The sequence below is a fragment of the Impatiens glandulifera genome, chromosome 9, assembly GCF_907164915.1.
Source record: "Impatiens glandulifera chromosome 9, dImpGla2.1, whole genome shotgun sequence".
NCBI lineage: Eukaryota > Viridiplantae > Streptophyta > Magnoliopsida > Ericales > Balsaminaceae > Impatiens > Impatiens glandulifera.
Genome location: NC_061870.1, coordinates 28968769 through 28988906, shown reverse-complemented (window position 1 = coordinate 28988906; position 20138 = coordinate 28968769). Strand labels below are relative to the sequence as shown.

General features: G+C 34.5%; 2 protein-coding genes across 2 annotated transcripts; both read right to left on the bottom strand.

Annotated features, from left to right (window-relative positions):
• Positions 1-148: 148 nt before the first annotated feature.
• Positions 149-8178, bottom strand: LOC124915401 (paired amphipathic helix protein Sin3-like 2). The gene is made up of 24 exons (XM_047456108.1): positions 7975-8178; positions 7806-7881; positions 7070-7264; positions 6807-6990; positions 6617-6715; positions 6327-6500; positions 5946-6240; positions 5718-5854; positions 5159-5234; positions 5040-5069; positions 4621-4814; positions 4364-4518; positions 3979-4106; positions 3554-3808; positions 2656-3327; positions 2463-2527; positions 1813-2343; positions 1610-1713; positions 1386-1524; positions 1162-1314; positions 909-1087; positions 707-812; positions 480-634; positions 149-400 (listed from the first exon to the last, which is right to left on the bottom strand). The coding sequence occupies exons 2-24, from the start codon at positions 7877-7879 to the stop codon at positions 391-393; spliced, it is 4110 nt and encodes a 1369-aa protein (XP_047312064.1). The 5' UTR covers positions 7880-7881; positions 7975-8178; the 3' UTR covers positions 149-390.
• Positions 8179-10121: 1943 nt separating this feature from the next.
• On the bottom strand, positions 10122-14939 carry LOC124914652 (ABC transporter B family member 15-like). Its single transcript, XM_047455238.1, has 6 exons — positions 14442-14939; positions 14301-14355; positions 14028-14206; positions 13484-13941; positions 12870-13410; positions 10122-12506 (listed from the first exon to the last, which is right to left on the bottom strand). Exons 1-6 carry the CDS (start codon positions 14679-14681, stop codon positions 10194-10196), a joined length of 3786 nt encoding a protein of 1261 aa, XP_047311194.1. The 5' UTR covers positions 14682-14939; the 3' UTR covers positions 10122-10193.
• Positions 14940-20138: the final 5199 nt, after the last annotated feature.

Below are 20138 nucleotides of genomic sequence, written 5' to 3'. Positions count from 1 at the left end.
TTATATAAAATTAAAATAATTTATAAACTCCTAAAATTATAAAATCCTAAGATCATAAAACTAAAATCTCATACAAGTTTAACTAATTTTAAAATATACTTAAAATGCATTGTTTTTCACTAAATAACCCCAAAGTTAGATGAGTTTGAATAACAAAAAGGTTTAGTTTTTCAACAACAAATTACAAATTATACTTCTAGTTAGTACAATCATTACAGATTAATAAATATAGAGAAAATAACACCCACTATTCTACAATAATCTGTTAAGTAAGTACTATAATTAATCTCTGAAGAACCAACATGAAGCTATTTAATTTATTATTTACATACAGCACCAAATCACTTCCAATACCCCCTTTGTGCCTCCTTCCTTCACAGCACCATCAACTCAATCTTGCCTGTGAAAAAACAAGATGTGTTAATAATAATAATACAGTCTGTGTTACTTGAACAATCTCAATAAGCGAAAGTATCTACCTTTCAGAAATGTGTTGTGTTGTCAAGGCGGATAAAAACTTCTGAAAGTTGTTTACTCTCTGCTGATCCTGGGAAGAATACCGCTCACTTGTTGCCAAATCTTTTCGCCTTTTTGGCCTGATGAAGAAATCTTCTGTGTCCAGGACATAAGAGATCTGCCATAAAAAAAAACAATATTATTATACCCTACATGGAAGGATGAGGATGAAAAGATGTATCTAAGTTACCTTGGATGAGTTGCAAGCCATTTTACACTCCAAACCATTCAGAACACGAACACCACCATCCACGTCTGAAGAAGATTCATTCACATGTTCATTTTTGCGCTTATTTCTGCAACAACAATAAGTAATTTGACTTCTTCATACCACCCCACATTCATATTAATCATCTAATGGAACCACCCACTTGAAGAAACAATCATTTTACCTTTGGAGATAGATGCCTGTTGGTTCCTTTTTGGAAGAAGAAGAAGAGACTGACAGAAATTTTTTGTGCAGATAATTGGAAAAAATAGGATCCACAGACACAGCAACTACATCTGCCTTGTCACTTTCATCATCCATCAACTGAATTGATAGACGCGTTGGTGTTGTTGATAAATGACACTGCACAAGTAAGCAAGTACGTCATCGTCATGTACAATCACAACAATAAGATCTTAAAATAAATGGAGACTTACACTTTCAAACCGGTATATATTCTCATCATGAAGAATAACATGTACATTGTCATAGTATACCGAATCAACATAACGCCCACCCATCCTACATTTTTCATACTCATGCAACTCGAGAAGCTTGATATCGGTTTCATCAGTTGCAGCCATTTGCAGCTACAGCAAAAAGGAAAAAGGCAATTCAAGATATTGCTTCAAAAGTGTAAGGAACAATTAAATAGAATTACCTGTTTCACCAGCTTATATATCAATTTATCCATGGTAAAAAGTTCATAAGATTGATTCCCAATAATAGATCGGCAATCATCCTCGAACTTAGCATTGTCAGCAGATCCATCAAGCAAATTATGTAAGGCACTCATAAATCTGCACCCAATCGTTAGTGGCATAAAGGTTAATCATACATAACATTAATCTCCATCATGTGAATAATGATGCTATCCCAAACTACCTGCCATAGATATCTGGTGGGCTAACATCCTTTGAGCTAATCTTCCACTTAGCTTCAGCAGCTGCTGAATTCAACTTGGCTGATTGTAATCTTTCATACAATATCTGGCATGTGAACAAGCAGCATAAAATTTTAAGAAAACTCAATTGCAATAAAAAGAACACTTGGCATACAAAAGGAAAGAGACTTGGGAGGATTCACACCTGATGAAGCCTAAAAAGCGCATAAAAAGTGTCATTTCCAAAGAAAACCCAGGATTCCTTCTTTTCTTTGTCAGGTACCGTCAAGACAACATGCTTTGCTAATGGCTTCACAGTCCGCAAAAGATTATCTGTCATAGACTGTGAAATTCCATCTGCCCCACCAAAGTGAACATCAGGTGCTCCCTCAGCCTCACCTTCGCTCTCAACCTTGGCATCATGCTCCCCTCCTTCTTCATGCCCCTCCTGTGAACACTCATCAGCGGCGGATTCGCTGCCTGAAACATCATCACCCTCAGAAACATTTTCACTGTCATCTTCATCTGCATCTACATCATTTTCCACACCAGCGCTCTGGCAACACGTCTCATCACCATTTCCGTAGACAAAATTATCCTCCTCAAAATCATCATTTGGTGACAGCTCCCCCTCTTCTTTCTCAATTTTAGAACACTCAACAGATTCCTTCTGATATCCGTTGACTTTATTGCACTCCCCATTCTCCAATGTATCTGCTCTAAGTCGATTGCCATCCTGAAAAATGAAAAGGAAGAGCAATTATAACTAGTTAACCCAAGAGTAGACTCCGGATAGAAATTTGAAAGAAAATAACAACATACAATAAGATTCTACAATAGATCCAGTGGAGGTACCTCATTAACATCTGATTTTCCTTGGTTGTCCTCAACAATAGATTCACTGGGTAAAGGAGTTCCTCCTGGGCAATGAAGATGGAAAACCATGTTGACTGAGTCATATTATATGATAATAATATATTTAGATATAAATCCTAGAGCAATTTAGCAAAATAAATAAATAAAAGAAATCCTTGAGCTAAACACCAACCTGACACCATATCAGTACTAGTTATGTCACACTTATTGTCAGCTCCAAAAGCTAATGCAGTATTTGAATTTGTCAAATGCTCAATCGAACTTGCTGTAACAACAAGCTCTTCTAATTTACCCGAGATATTATTCTTCCCTTTTTCAACATAACCCTCTTGATTGCTTAGGACAACCCCATTTTCTGTATTTGTTTTGCATGATGGTGCTGGCAATGGCAAGTTGCAATCAGATTCATTGCTGATGGGCTTTGATTGCTTGGAGTTCAGCAATGAAGCTTCTGCAACTGAAGTCTCGTTGTTATCACCTGCAACTGAAGTCTCGTTGTTATCACCTGCAACTGATTTACCAGTTCTCACAGAAAGATGCCTAGCTGTACCACCATCTTCAGCGCCACCCTCCACCATTCCATGTGACCGTGAGGAGACACCCAGCATTGGCTCCAAGAAGCTAGTCCAAAGATTCATAACTTTACTCAACTGCTCTTTTGTTGAGCAAACTTCTTCACATGAGTATTTTACCAGTTTATACAAGTCCTCGTGAATGTCAGCATCGGCATATTCGTATTCAAGATTCGGGATGATAAGATGTCTACTTCCAGCAGAAATAGATAGAACCACATCATCAACTCTTTGTGTCTTCTCTTTAATTTCTTTGATTTCAGCAACAAAGGCTGTCATTGAAACATAAATTCTGATAATTGAATCTCAACAGCATAAATGAAAATAAATATGCTTTTAACTTGCACATTTTGCTTATATAAGAGTTGGATTCCACTTAACCACTATCAATTCATGTAGTGATCTACCATCTCTTACTCTATGAGGATAAAACTAAAGGATCCAATTACCAAGAACAAAGAAACATAGTGCATTTGAGTTCAAGCTTGTCATACTCACTTTTTGTGCTCAAGTTCTTTGAATCTTGCTGCTTGAAGTAGAAGCTACGGTGATCAAGTGACTTATAGTGGTTCTTTGCATAAATATCAGCCCAAACCTTGTTGAAATCATTGCGACCCTTCGACCACTCTTCTTGCTTCTGCTTTAGGCGAGTTAATATAACAGGTAGTGCAACAGAAGGGTTCTTCTTTAAAATCTCCATAACATCCAGACCGTGGTCACCATAAAGGCGTTCAATACTCCTTAAATTGAGGACTTGTAGAAAGCAATAGAAATTTAGACTCGTCAGAGAAAAAAAAAGAGAGAAAGAAGGGGAGAGGGGAATGACTAGTGGTGTAAGAAATTCAATCTCAAGAGTTTTGAGAGAAAAACATTTATATATGTATGTGTGTTAGCAGTGCAAAAAGAGATTCTACTAAACCAACCTGTAAAATAGTCTTCAACATGGATTGGACCCTCTAAGCTAATACTATTGTCATTAAGGCCATCCAATAGTTCTTCTGCTCGCTTAGAAGCTGAGCTCACTGATTCCAGCAACATATCCAACTCAAATCTGAAAGTTCATGGATAGATTAAAAAGTTATCTAAGGCAGTAAACAATACCAAAAGGCACCTGTAGATTGCAAGTATTTATCATTGAAAAAAATGAAGAATCAAGACAATATAAACTTATTTTGAATCTTCATAACTGACTAGTCACAGGAATAGTATAACAAACAGACCAAAAATAACAATGACCAGAATCGATATCTAAGGTTCAGAACGGAATTTGGACCAAAATTATCAATGTTATCATGGACTGATCCTTACCTGTCATCCTCACATCTGAATAGGCTTTCTTCATACTGATTCCTGCGCATGTGCTTAAATGAGTAGTCTTCACTCCCTGATGTTACAGAGACCCAATGGTCATTTAACACTTGTGCACCAAGTTCTGATTTTTGGCTTGCTAAAGATATCGGATACTGCATAAATTTATTTTGTTATCAGCACATAAGCTACAATATCCACATAATTGGAAAGAAGCAGCAAGGGAGAGAAAGAAACAACTGATTGAAATATCATACATCATCTGGTAGAAGCCGATAGCTAGGAGTGCATCGTTGACAGTTAGATAGGTCAAGTTCTTGTATGGACTTGCCCAAGTATTTCTCCTTGTGTCTCTCCTTCTCCTTTAGCTCTATTATTTCATGCTTCTGGTCCTTATCCTTGTCCTCTATCTTAACAGGCTTGGTCGAATTTCCATCATTCCATACAGATTCTGACATAAACAATAATCAAGTGTTCTTTATGAAAAACATAATATGAATTCCATGTAAAATCAAGAGACTGGCACAGTAAATGGACAGCCCTGTGAAAGGAAAACCAAAAGCTAGATTGACAAAACCTGGAAATGGCTTAAATATTTGACTACTGTGGTTAAGGGCAATAAACAAAATATGTTGCTTGCATAAAGATGGGTAAAGGAAAAGGCATGCCTACTTACTTTTTTTCATAACACCTGCAAGAAATCCATCTGCAGATGAAAGAGAGATTAGGGATGACTTTAATTAACTTGCAACAATCTTTCTAAAGTGAAGATATTGAAGCTGCTTCAGAAGTTACCTATATTTTCACAGTGTTCCAAGAATTCATTGAATCCAGCCATAAGGTCTGGATATTTTCCAAGTAAATCTGATACCTGAAACGAGTGAATGGACTTCATTTAACCTTTAGCAAGCAGACACTAATTTTGGTTATACGTTTCAATTAAAAGCAAGTAGTCATGTCTGTAAGCTCTTATGGGGTGGTTAACCTTTCACTGGCCTCAGAGTGAGATCCAGGTCAACACACCATAATTTGACTGCCAATTAGCAATTTATGAAATGGAACTTCAACTTCTCACTAATAGGAACCATAAAAAAGGCCAAAAGTCCAAGAATACATCCTGTCATATAGAAAGAAAACAAAAGGTATTATGTCCAAGTTTGCAACTCAGGCTAATCTTCCGCATGGAGTACTTTGCAACTCACACGTCAGCATACATTTTAAATGAGGATCCAACTGGAAAAAGGCTAAGAAGTGCGACCAACCCAGAAACGTGTTTCCAAAAGCAGTTGAATTAACATACATGCTACAAATTCCAAAAACAGCTAGAATAAAATAGTTGAATAGGAGCACATACCAAACTCTGCAGTTCCTTTCTAGTAATTATTTCAGTGCTATAAATATGAAGACACTTCAAGAAGGCTTGGTAATCATCTGAACTACCCAACCTTTCCTTCACTTTGTCACAGAAAATGAACTCTTCTTTGTACATTCCTGCATTGAATGATGTTAACCAAATGTTAATTAATACATAAAAGGACAAACTGGAGCCATGAGAAGATAAATGTAATTCTAAGCTGCTCACTTCTTAAGGCATGTTTATCATCACAAGAAGCCATGATGGAACTTGCACCGAAGTCTTCAACCGTCCTAGTAGACTTCCTTTTTTCATGTAGCCGTTGCATGCTGAACTCCCTATTGATGTCATGCTCAGGTTCTCTAAAATCCTGTTCACGGTTCCTTCTCTCCTTGCTCTCCTTTTCGACTCGCTTCTTTGGATCCTTTTGCATTTGTACCATTGATTTATCGTCATCATAATCAATGCGCTCAACACTTGGGTCTTGATCAGTGTGAGAATTAATCCTATCCCTCCGACGTTGCTATAGAATAATAAAACCAAAAACAATGAGAATAATCATCTAATTGCCATTATGTAATTTAAGACTTTAACAAGGACGGGATCTACCTTATCAATTAGAGCATGGTGTGGCGCTATAATAGCAGAGCTACGTTCATCATAACGATGAAAAGAAGGTCGTCCAAAAGTAACATGGGATACTGAAGTTCTAGCTGAAGTATCAGGTAAAAATCTAGTGAACTCCTCAAGCAAATCATGTTGATCTGCAAAAAGAGTTGCGACCTGCACAGTAGAATGATATGATCTTGAGTTACAAGACATTTATTTGAACGACTCTTACAAAGCATCAGGTCATTAGATAGGTCACTAAAGAAGGATATAGAAATTAATTCTTTTACCTCTTGATAGACCTCGCTGATGCCTTTGTGTTCCTTCCTATACATATTCAAGATGTCCAGAAATGATTTATAGATATGATCATCATCTAGGAAGCGTTTCTGATGATGGAAGTCAGGTTTAAAGTCATTATAATCCCGAAGAGCCAAAACAGGATGAATATTTTGAAGAAAAAATAAAAAATCAGCGAACCTTTATCTTGTTCACAAAACTTATAGCTTCTTCAAACTCAACGGTTCTTTTTGGAGGAGCCTCTTCCTCTTCAATAACAGTGATCTCATAACCTTTGGGTAGGAAAGTGTTGAACCCAAAGATTAGATTGTTGTGCCCCTTGAACAGCTCCTTCACCCTCGATATGACACCAGTAGTGTCGATTCTGCGCAAGAAATTGTCAGAAAATGAATCTACTGACATTAAAATATGCATGAGTACAGTAAAACATAGAAAATTCCAACCTTTGAGCCTTGAAATCTTTCATGACATCAAGAAAATTGTCGTATTTTTCTCTCCGATCCTGAAACATTTCTTTAACTTCTTTCAGATAAGTTAAAGCATCATTTGTCGTCAGCTTCTGTGCATCTCCACCACCTCCACTTATTACACTTCCTCCACCGCCAGCAGTAACACCAGGAACCTGAGGCGGTCCATAGCTACACCAACAGAAGAATTATTTATCTAAGAATTGTATACACCATTTGATCAGCAGGTGGTTAAATTCAAACTCCTATTAGACTAAATACTGCATGTAACCACTGTTCCAAAAGTCTAGTATAACAATCCTCGCGCATGAACATAATTCATACATAATTTTTTGCCCTAAAACATCTACAAGCAAAAGCCCTTCTTTCACCCCCAAAATACTAACTTTTCCATCTCAAGATAGGTTATGATTTTCTATCAAATTCCAGCACCTAATTCTGTCTCCAAACCACTGTTGTACAATATCTATGCCATATAAACCAGTTGAATCAAGAAAACAAACAAGATTTCCGATACACAGACCCAACTGTGAACCCTAGAAAACCCCTATCGCAGAAGTGAGGATCATCCAACCTATATCAATTGCATGATGAGTAAATCATCCATACCAAGCAGAGATACGTTAAATCCTTAACAATTAAAGACATATAGAGAGATATACGTGATATCATTCATACACATATATATATACATAAAGAGAAGACAGCTTACGATTCTCCACGAGAAGAAGTAAACGGCCGCTTAAATTGCGAGTTTAGATGAACGTCGTCTCGTAATCGTTTCATTCCTACGGAAAATGAAGCAAGAAATAGGATACGTCAGTAGCACCAAGCAGGTAACAAAATTGACAAGGATTATATGCATAATCAAGTTCACTTACCAGTTAACTTGCTCCGTGAATTATATTGAGATGAAAATGAAGCTCTTTCAGTATGGAAGAACACGTAAACCAAAGAGCAGATCTATCACCCTAATTTCAATTAAATTGATAAACTTTCTCTTGCTGTTCTTACTCCATTCTTACCTGGTTTTTCTTTCAATTGTCGCAAAAACGTTACATACAAGTATTGAAAAAAAAGGGTTAAAATTAGAGAGAGAAAGTAATTGGAAACTGCGTTAATAATGTGATATATGGAAGACTTTCTCCCCCAATTGTTACTTTCTAATATCCATTACTTATTCTCCTACCTGTCCTTTTTTTTTGTCTTTATTTTCAAAGGCCATAATAGGCCCACTTGCACATCAAGTAACACTTCCAGACCGGGCCTGAAAATTAAGGCCTATTCAAAAATAAATATAATAGGTTGCTTTAAAAGAGGCCCTCAAGTCTTAGAAAAACATAAAAAAATATAATTTTAATTTAATAAATAATTATATTTTATAAACAATAAATATATTTTTTTAAATTCTGTAGATGTGTTTAGAAATTTTTCAACGAAAACTAAGTCTATGGAAGAAAGTAATATCCATCAAGACTTTGAGATAACGAATGAATGCGTTTTTCTGAGAGAAAATTTATGGGTAGAAGTAGGGTTGTAAATGAATCAAATACTTTTGATTCGATTCGGTATTCATATTCGAATTTTGATATTTGTATTCGTAATTTTGTGATTCGAATTCGAATAAAAATATTCGATTCGATTCGACTAATAAACGAATACGAATACAAAATCAAGATATTCGATTCGGTATTCGTTAATATTCGATTAAATATTCGATTATATATATATATACCGTTTTATTAATTTTAAATTTATAAATATTATTTATTCTAAAACCATAGTACATATTGTATAAAATATGTTATAAAAAAAATCGAATCGAATACTCGAATCGGATCGAATAATACGAATATCAATTTCAAATCGAATACGAATCACATTAATTATTCGAAAAAATTTCGAATACGAATACGAATATTCGAATAGTTTCACGAATACGAATCGAATACAGTAATATTCGCTTCGATTCGATTCGTTTACAACCCTAGGTAGAAGTCTATTTGTCGTATATCTAAAACATGGGAGAAGCTCCACCCCATTCTCATTTTTACGGTTGGTAATAGTAAGAAAATCAAATTTTGGAATGATCCGTGTCATTCTAGTAGAAAATTGTCAAACTCTTATTGAGATATTTTTAAGATCTATTGTAAAAATGAGGCTAAAGTGGCAGACTGTTTTCATCTCATATCTAATCAAATTGTTTGGAGAATTCCTTTAAATATATGACTTTCCATCGAAGAGAAGAGGAGACGAGATCTCCTCATAGATGTTCTTACCAACGTTTTGATTGATCTAGAGATTGACGATAAGTTTTCTCTATCTGACTCTCCCAATTTTAAAACTAACTACATATATTATGTGTCTCTCCAAAGAATTTCATCCCGGTTTCTTTGGAAAGAAGCGTAGACATAAAAAAAATCATAAAAAATCTCGTTTTTTGGTTGGGAAATATCAATGGATGAGTCGTGACATCTAACAAACTGAAAAATAAAGAATTTTATCTTGCTAGCAGATGCAACATTTTTTTGAAGAGTGAAGAATTCATTGATCACATTTTTTTTCATTGTGAAATTGTCAAGAGCATGTGTACTCTTCTGCAGAACATCCTTAAATTTTAATGTGATACACCACTAAAAATTGTTGACTTCTAAGTCAAATGAATTGAATTGAGTTCTAACAATAAAATCGTGGACAAAAAACTAATTTCCCTCGTCATGTGGTAGACAATCTGGAAAACAAAAAATATAAGAATTTTCAAAGGGAAAACTATGGATACAAGCGTTTAAATGATTTATGTTACACGCTTTTGCTTCAATTCGAAAAAGAGGGCTTCTACGAGATGATAATTTTTCGATCTTATTGACATTTAAAATTTTTTTGTGATTTTTTTATTTTATTAAAACACATATTGTGCTATTTTTAATAAAAAGTTAACCTTTTTCAAAAATAAATATATTTTAAAAACATATCTCAACATAGGAAAATAAAATTATATTAATATTAGATCATTCTGATCATTCACCTTACAGTTTTAATTCATAAAACAGAAATAGAACTCTAGTCAGCCCATAAGTAGTAAGTAAAAGAAGAAGACCAATTATTTAAAGGATTGGGCTTGTACAAATGTACTGGGCTTAGTCTGAAGGCTGACCAAAGAGTAATAAACACCAGTGGGACCAGTTGCCAGCAAGGACGAGTGGGTCCCTCTCTCAACAATCTTTCCCTTGTCCAGCACGGCAATCGTATCACAGTTTTGAATCGTACTAAGTCTATGAGCCACCACGACACTGGTCCTTCCAACCATCACGCGCTCAAGCGCGTCTTGAACAATTTTCTCCGATTGACTATCGAGCGCACTCGTCGCCTCATCAAGCAAAAGAATAGTCGGGTTTTTCAATACGGCTCGGGCAATAGCAATCCGTTGTTTTTGCCCACCCGAGAGTTGCAATCCTCTGTCACCGCACCATGTATCGTACCCGTCTTTCAATCCCGCGATGAAATCATGAGCGTTGGCTACTCTTGCCGCCTCGATGATCTCAGTTTCATCAACTTTATCCGACGCTCCGTATGCTATATTCTCGCGAACGGTGCCGGAAAATAAAGTCGGTTCTTGACTAACAAGTGCAATGTTCTTTCTTAATGATCTGAGGTTATATGATTTCAAATCACGGCCGTCAATTTTGATAGTACCCTTAAGTGGGTCATAAAATCTTTCGATGAGTCCTATGATAGTTGATTTTCCGGACCCACTTTGTCCTACGAGAGCCGTTGATTTCCCTGCTTCTATTCTGATTGAGAAACCATTGAAGATCATGACATCAGGTCTAGCTGGGTATGCGAAGTCAACATCGCGTATCTCAACTAACCCTGTTATATTCTTAGGCTTCGACCCTTCTGGATCTTCAGGTTCAATTCTAGTAAAACGATCCAAAACCGCGTAAACAGAACCAATTGAATCAGACCCTTTTGCTAAATCATTGGTCATGGTCCCTGCATCCGCAATGACACGACCCGTGCTAACCAATATCATAAATGTCTCAAACAATGCCTTGGAACCGATATATCCTTGATTTATCAGCTTACCTCCGTACCAGAAATCCATAGCCCATGTTAATGACATAAGCCCGTTTGAGGATCCGAGACCAATTCCGGCAAACCATGATTGTCGGACACTCTCACGTCGAGGTCCATCTTGGGCTTTCTCGAGCATACGAAGAATACGAGCCTGGGACGAGAAAGAAGTGATGGTCCTTAGATTAGACACTGCCTCAGCCGCAAGCTTGCTACTTTCATCTTGGGCTTTGATGGCTTGCTTGGACATGTTCTTTAAAAGGACACGTTTGAAATAGAAACAACATATGATGATCGGTTGAACTGCGATCATGACTATAGCTAGCCTCCATGCAATGACAAGACCCATGGTGCATGCAACGGTCACGGCTGAGAGTGTTTGGATAACAAGTGCCATTCTGTCTCCGACTAAAGACTTCACAACGTTAGCATCTTTGGCTAGGCGGGAGCAAATAGCACCGCTAGAATTCTCGTCCCTGTCGAACCAACCAACCTCAAACGTTAGTATCTTGGTTAGCATTCTTTCTCTAATCCTCTTGGTTAGGTATTCTCCCATGTAGGCAAAACTGTAATGTTGGCAAATGTTGATAACCATTGATAAAACGGCTAAACCCAAGAAGCATAAAGCGTATATCCGTGTTTTCTCTTTAATCTGGCTGTGTTCGGGTAAGAAGAAAACCGATATCATGGATCCCATTGCAAAGGCGTAAATTGGTTGCACGGCTCCGAATATAACTGCGCTGATGGATCCGACAAGCGCCTGTTTCCACTCTGGCATGTTCAATGCCAACAACCTCTTAAAGGACGGAACTTGAAGAGGTTGATCTGTAATGTCAGATTTAGTTCTAACGTCAGTTCCAAGATCTAGATTTTGGGTTTTGGTTGCTGCCGAGTTAGCCGAGCTTGATCGGCTGACAACTCCGGAATTTCTACGGCTGCTGGTATTGCTAAGGTCGAATTTGTCCATCATTGAAGATGTAGCGTGATCATTCTCATCATAATGGTTGGTTTGTGTTTGCTGGAGGCGGATAAGAGACGAGTAAAGGCCGGTTTCATTAAGGATAAGGTCATCGTGAGACCCGGACTCCATGACCTGACCATTCTGAACAACTGCGATGAGATCTGCATGGCGGATGGTGGAAAGGCGATGAGCGATTATGATGGTGGTTCGACCAACCGCGGCCTGGTCTAGTGCCTCTTGAACAACCCGTTCTGACTCGGAATCCAGAGCGCTGGTGGCCTCGTCAAGGAGAAGTATCCTCGGGGATTTTATTATAGCACGAGCAATCGCAATCCTTTGTTTCTGTCCTCCAGACATTTGCACTCCCATTTCACCCACCTAATTCAAATTGAACTCGTTCAATAATAGTAATAATTCATCTTATATTTATTAAGTCAACTATATATATGATAAATAGTTAGTTGTATTATTAAGAATAATATATGCTTTAATTAGAAAGAAATGATAGTGACACGAGCATATCCATGCCACTTCTAAACAAATGGGGAAGGAGATTTATGTGGAGGAGGTACTATTTATTGACTTGTTAGGAGGATGTTCCAACATTAGTTGAATGTTGTAATTATTTATTGTAATTATTCTGTTCTATTATTTAATCTTCTTTATGTCATGACAATTAACTTAATCAAGACATATCACATAGCATATTCCGAACGCATAATTAATTAATTAATTAATTACCTGTGTGTCATAACCTTGAGGTAACTGAGATATGAAATTATGAGCGTTTGAGGCTTTTGCAGCAGCAATAACCTCTTCCATGTCAGCATCTTCTTTACCAAAAAGTATGTTTTCCATAATGGATGTCGCAAATAATGCAGGTTCTTGGCTCACCAATCCCATTTGTGATCTCACCCATTTCAATTGCAGTTTGTTTATGGCCACCCCATCTAACAAAATTTCCCCACCAAGTGGGTCATAGAATCGCTGCAGAACCGCGATCGCAGTCGACTTCCCTGACCCACTTCCCCCCACCAGCGCCACCGTCTGTCCGGCCGGAATCACCAGGTTGAAGTCCCGGAAAATGGTCGACTCTGGCCGGGAAGGATACGCGAATTCCACGTGACGGAACTCTAATTCTCCGGCGACGGTTTCTAGTATCTGACCTTCCATATTGTCGGAATCGATTGTCGGTACCCTTTTTATCATCTCGAGTATGCGTTCTCCTGCTGCTGTTGCTTCTGAGAAGTACTTCAGGTTGGATAAACCAGATCCCAACGATCTGAATAATCAACAGATTAATTATTTACTTACTGCTAATACTAATAGTAAGATTAAATTAACTAATTACTTACAATCCTCCGACGGCGATGGCTGCGCCGACGGCAAAGACGGTGCCACCTTGTGCACCGTGGTACATGACCAATCTACTTCCATAATAAGACATAAACGCCCAAATCGCAAAAACAAGTCCATTACTTCCAATGGCTAATCCCTTAGCCAGACCCTGTTTTAGACCCAGTTTGACAGTCCCTTCAAGAGCCAAAGAGTAATCTGATATGGTCTTATTCTCACCAACGAAAGAATAAACCGTTCTAATAGAAGAAATCCCCTGCTCCACTATCACACTTGCCTTATTATACTCCGCCCTCATTTTTCTTGCGATTCCCATCAACGCCCTTCCATATATCAAACCAGGGATCACTAAAACAACGATAAACGGAAACCCAACAATCGCCAACCTCCACAGCATCAGAAACGCCGCTACATATGACCCAATGAATGTAGCCACGTTCATTAAGAACACCGGCACCTTTATATTGAAGAAAACATATAACCCACAAATTAATTAGCATGATTGATCGATCTTGAATGATATAATGTAATCATCTCACTCACCTTCTCACTAATAACGTCTTGAATGACAAGACTGTCGCTAGAAACGCTAGTAACAACCTCGGCAGTACTTGTGACATTCAAATCAAAGTATCCAATGTCTTGTCTCAAAACCGCCTTTAAATATCTAGCTCTCATTCTTGAGGCTTGTCTTTCTGCTGTTCTTGACCAGCAATACCCCTCTGATTTTTTTCATTAGTTAACAACGTTAATTAAACCAAATCATTCAAAATCTAAGTAACAATCATATATATATATATATATAATAAGACTCACCCAAGAAGCATGCCAACCACTGCCCACAAGCGACATAACAAAGAGCAATCGCATTCTGAAACAGAGTGCTGATTCTAAATAAAAAATGCATTGGTTGAATCAATTTTAATAAAAAATATCATGATCATAGACTATATATACCTTGTCGATGTTCTTGAGGAATAGGCTGTTGATGTCCGATCCCACACCAGTACCACCAATATTGTTCATAAGCTTGCTCGTTACAAACAACACAACCGGCATGGAAAAACCATCGCCGACAGCACCTAAGAAGCCAAAAATCATGAGAAAAACATCGGCCAAGTCGGCATGCATGAAAATGGACCATATAGATCCATTCTTTTTCGTTGTCGCCGCCGCCGTTGCTAACTTTTCCCCCATCTCAGGTCTTGCTAGTTAATAATTATATATCGGATCTCTCTCACTTGTTCGGTTCTATAAATTGAATAACATCTGGCTGTATTTATACTAATTAATACTGCTCAAGATAAGTACTTGGTAATGGTACGTAGAAGAAGAAGAATAATTAAAGATTTATAGATGATGAGATCGAGGAACCTTTAGATTCTTAGTTTGTGTATGTGGTCCGTTCTGGTGTTACTAGCTTAGAAAATAAGTCATAAATATTAAAATTCCGCAGAGAGAAAGAGCCTTTATATACAGAATTGAGAAAGGTGCTGAGTTCGTGTTTTTTTAGGCTCATCTGTAATGTCATGTGTAAAGCTGTAACATTATCATATATCTAATTACATAAAAAATAAATTAAAAAAAGAATTAGAGAGGATTGAAGTTGACTATAGATATGTTATCGTCATTAATGACGACAATATATTTTAGGGGTCCACTTATAGTAAAGGTTTAATTTTATTAAACAGGCTTCTAAAATAATTAAGTAGTAATACAATAATTAACAAATAAATAAAGATATACCAATAATAAACAAAGTTTACCCAATCTTATAGCTCTAGGGTTTCAGTTCATCACATTTAGCACGCCCACATTTGTTTTCAAAGCTATACTAATTTTGACTAATAATGAATTCAAAATATAACTATAACTAAATATAGAAGAATTATATCACTTTCCAAAACATATTAAATGAATTTAATGGTTTGCAGGAGTGATCTTTACGGATAATGGATGTATAGAAAAGATGTGTACATAGTCGTTGTTAAATGTGTTGGGACGAGGTAGAGACGACACAACACTACTTTTGCGTTGCAAAAAAGTGACAATGATTTTGAGCATATTTTCGAACATTATTGATATTTAGTGGGTATTTCTGAATCAGTAGTCGATTGTTGGAAAATTTAGATTGAAACCGCGAGTTCGGTTGGATTAAAACGAGGTCTCTATTTCGGCTATATATTAGATAATTTAGCTAAAAGAAATCTAGCTAACGATCGTGAACGATAAATGCGTTTACTTCATAACGTTATTATTATTACGATATGAGATGCCTCATTGGAAAAATCAGAAGGATTGGTGAACACATTATTTTAAGGACTCCTAGTTTGTTGACGATAATTTTTATGCTTATTCAACGGTGAATATTTTGTTTTATGTTTTAATTGTTATTTTTCAAATGATTAACTTTGTTGTGATTCAGGTGTGTTTGGTGACACTTTAAATCACTTTATTTTTATTATTTTTTTCATTAGACTTAAACTACTATAGTTTGTAATTATTTTTTTTATAAGAAAATGTATATTAATTGAATTGCAGTTTAATTCTAAAATTTCATATTTCATCTATCTAAACTGTATATATAACCTTAATTAATTATCTTAAATTTTGCAATGTTTTTTCTTCCTTATTATTTCTTAACAGAAATTTATTCTTAGCATTATTTTCTTTCTCTTTTTATAGCTAGCCAACCAAGCGTACTTAATGTTGAAAATAATATATATTTTTTTTGCAAGAAAAAGTTGACTAGTTAATCATTAATGAAGAAACATTAACTACGTTACAAAGTTAGGCCATGTTTTCAGGCATTTTTGGATGACCAGATATTAATTTTGGTTTGACTGCCAAAATTGCCCCATATGTTAAAATTTATAATGGATAAATAAAGTTAAAAAGATAATGGTAATGGAATATAGTGCTAGTTTTTTTTAACCATAATATTTTCAATTCGGTGTTTTTAAATATTGAAAAGGAAATATACAATCTTAAGTTAGTTATTAGTCCTTTGTCAACTATAAATTAAATGTTTTTTTCTTTCAATTCTGATACCATCATCATTGATGATCCTAAAAAAAAAGTTAACAATGGTCCTGAAATTAAAACAACTACTCATAAATTTATATTAAAATTTACATATATAATAATGATAAAACACATTTTGTAACTAGTGAACAAATTAAATAAGTAGAGAAAATTAATTGAAATTAACAATACATTAAAATTAGGAACCTTTCATGAAAACGTGGTTAGAATAAAGTCAAAAGTCATGAAAAAACTATACTTATAGATGATCCATTCTGAACAACACATGTTTTTTCTGAAATATTTGTTAATTATTATTATTATTGTCATCATAGAAAAAAACAAATATTATGATTGTTATTAGAACATAGTGTATTTACCATGGTTAATGCTTTCAAGTTTCAATCGATCTCCGACCAATAAGTAGTGCTATCCCAGTGTTTAATTTGTTTGTTGTACCGTGATATGTACAATTTTCGCAATAACATGATATTAATTTATCTTTTAAAAAATATAATGTTTTTATAGCTTCATATTGATATCATTTTGTATAAGAAAAAAAAATCTAACATAAAACAAAAATGAAGGATGAAATGGGAAAAAAGTGAAATGAAATGGCAAAGTGGAAAACGGGGTCACATGGCTCTATAAGCTATGCCCAAAGCCTCAAAAACTAAGATAAGACAATAGCCTAAATAACCTATCTAGAATCATACATTTTATTTTGTTTTTTATGTCAAAAATTATAAAAAAATAATAATAATAATATTGATGAATTATTAGCTTTTAAAAACATACTCAATTATCTCACACAGATGATCCTTTATCAGTCAAAACAAGGCTGCGGAAGAACACTTATAAAAAGTTGATGGATCTTTATTTATTATAAAAAAAATATGATTTCTCTACCTCAAGGCTCAAACTAATGATTCAGATGTAAATGTGTATTTTTTTTTTAAAAAAAAATATAGAAGGTTAACATGACCAAGTTATAACACTCTTTCAATTTAAAGACGTTTTAAGTGAGAATAAAAAATGTCCTTTTTATTTCTTAGGAACCATTCTTGTCATTTGAGTTATTTTAGTGATTCACCCGTAAATGATAATGAGTTAGTGAAAGTTCTCAATATTAGAATAGTAACATAAATGAACATTATTCATTTGATAGAAACTAAAAATACAAAAAAGTAAAATAAAAAATAACATTATTTGGAGGAAGACTGGTCGTCACACCTTAATTTCTTCAACTAATACTTAATAATATTATAACACATGAAAGCCTCTTTGTTTAGACATGATGTAAATTTTTAAATCTTACAATGCATGCTATATTAATCCGTTAACTTTGGTTAATTTTATAAATAATTATGTCCTGTTTTAAGTGTTTTTTTTTATAACTAACAATAATCAAATTATTTTATGATGCGATACAAATTAGTTCATGTCTCATTTTCAACATCTTACCAAACTTTAGGTTGATACAAAGTTCATGTCTCATTTTCAACATCTTATCAAACTTTAGGTTCCATTTGACATTTAACCCTATAGTTTTATTTATAAGCAGGAAGATAATAGTGTTAATTAAGTTGAATTAAACATAACCATATCATTATTGGCATGTCACTACAAGAATGACTGATCATGATAAAATCATAAATTCATATAGATAACGACTAAAATAATATATTCATCTTAAATTCATATAGATAACTGCACTGATAATATTTTTAACGACTCAAACTCATGATATTGATACAATGACATCTTTTTAATAAATATTATTTTGTATAAATAAAGTTTATATGAATTATTGGTACATGTCCCTAAAGCATATCAACAATAATTAAGGATATTAATTTTTTCAAATGTTGAATTATATTAAGGAGGTTTTGTTTATAGAATATTTTGATTTCATAAAAATTATTCATTGATTAATCCAGGGGCGGAGCCACACATGGGTTAGGGTGGGCTACAGCCCCACCTAAATTAAAATATTAAAATAAAACATTTTATATTTGTGTTTGACATGGGACTCTTAGCCCAGTTGGTTATGTTAAATTGTAAATGTGAGGTTAGGTGATCAAACCCTGTTTCATACATAAATTATAAATAATATTATTTATTTAAAATTATATTTATATAATAATTATACATTATTTTTTTTATTTTTTTTAATATAATTAATAATACAAATTATTTATATGGGTAAAATATAAAAATTAAAATAATAATAGTGTTTTATATTTCTTAATTTTAAATTATTTCAAAATTTTATAAGAAAATATAAATTAATATTAATAAACAAGTTAAAATAGTTATATTGGTTTGGTTCGGTATTTAAATAAAGAATTTGATATCCCTGCTCAAAAACCTAACAAATCTCCTAGAACTGATGTTGATGTAAGTTCTCTTAAACTTGATCCAGCATTACGTATTCCAATATAGAAATATCATTTTAATCAAAGGAATGAAATTAGACGAGCTTATATCAAGATGGGGTCATATGAACCTATTAAGAATGAGTACCCGCCGACCAAACTTGGAAATCAAAATCGACGGTTCCAAAGTCATTGGTTTAAGAAATTTACTTGGTTAGAATACTCTTCTTTGAAAGATGTTGCTTTTTGTTTCCCATGTTTCTTGTTTGAACCTAAGCAACCCCCAAAACCTACATTTACAATAGATGGATTCAAATATTGAAAGCGAGTTAATGATGGGGATGGATGCTATTTTGTTATGCATATAGGATGTAATATTTCACCACATAATAGGGCAGTTGAATATCTTGATAATCTAATGAATATCCTTGTCATATTGACAAAGTACTGAATGCATAGTCTTTAGATAAAAAACAAAATAACAGATTACGGTTTACAACAACTATTGAAAGCACTCAGTGACTCACTTTGCAAGCGTGTGCATTGAGAGAGCATGACGAGTCTCCATCTTCTAATAAATGTGAAAATTTTATTGAAAAAAAAACGGAGCATAAAAAGTTAAATCTGAGATTCAAGTTGGAATCAGTCCAATGTAATTTTTCATCCTGGCTTCGCCCTGAATTAATCAATATATAGTTTCGTGATATATGACATATTAAATTAATTAGCAATTAGTGATATTATTATTATTATTATTATCTTGGACAAGGTTTTGTTGGACGTCAGTGATTGATTAAGAAGTAACCAAAGGTCAAAACTTGGTGATATAAAGAATTCGAGCACCTCTCATCGTCATGCCTTTCATCATCACCAATATTCCTCTTATCGTCTAAAATTCAAATATTTATTACATCGATGCAGGTAATGATATATATATATTTAATTTAAGTTCCATGCACCAATAGTATAAAATTATAAATGAGAGTTTAAATAGGGGCAAAATTGGAAGGACATTTGAAAGAAATTTGTTATTCTAAATTTTTATCGGGCTTGACAAAAGTATTAAAGAAGTAATATATAGATGTTTGGACTTTGTTAATATATTTTTGGCTAGGTTTTAGATTACCCTTTTTTGGAATTATATATAATTTTATGTTTTAAGAATTATATTTTTCTTTGGCTGAGAATAAATCTAATTATATGATTGATATATAATTAATTCAAATTCCATGTTTGAGAAAATCATTGGAAT

Excerpts from the sequence above, each read along its gene's own strand:
- LOC124915401 (XM_047456108.1), bottom strand. The coding sequence starts at position 7,879 with ATGAAACGATTACGAGACGACGTTCATCTAAACTCGCAATTTAAGCGG. Across the intron at positions 6,716-6,806 it reads GTTTTGTGAACAAGATAAAG|AAACGCTTCCTAGATGATGA; the intron begins GTTCGCTGATTT and ends TTCCATCATCAG. Across the intron at positions 6,501-6,616 it reads TCAGCGAGGTCTATCAAGAG|GTCGCAACTCTTTTTGCAGA; the intron begins GTAAAAGAATTA and ends TCTACTGTGCAG.
- LOC124914652 (XM_047455238.1), bottom strand. The coding sequence starts at position 14,681 with ATGGGGGAAAAGTTAGCAACGGCGGCGGCGACAACGAAAAAGAATGGA. Across the intron at positions 13,942-14,027 it reads AAGACGTTATTAGTGAGAAG|GTGCCGGTGTTCTTAATGAA; the intron begins GTGAGTGAGATG and ends TTCAATATAAAG. Across the intron at positions 13,411-13,483 it reads GCCATCGCCGTCGGAGGATT|ATCGTTGGGATCTGGTTTAT; the intron begins GTAAGTAATTAG and ends TTGATTATTCAG.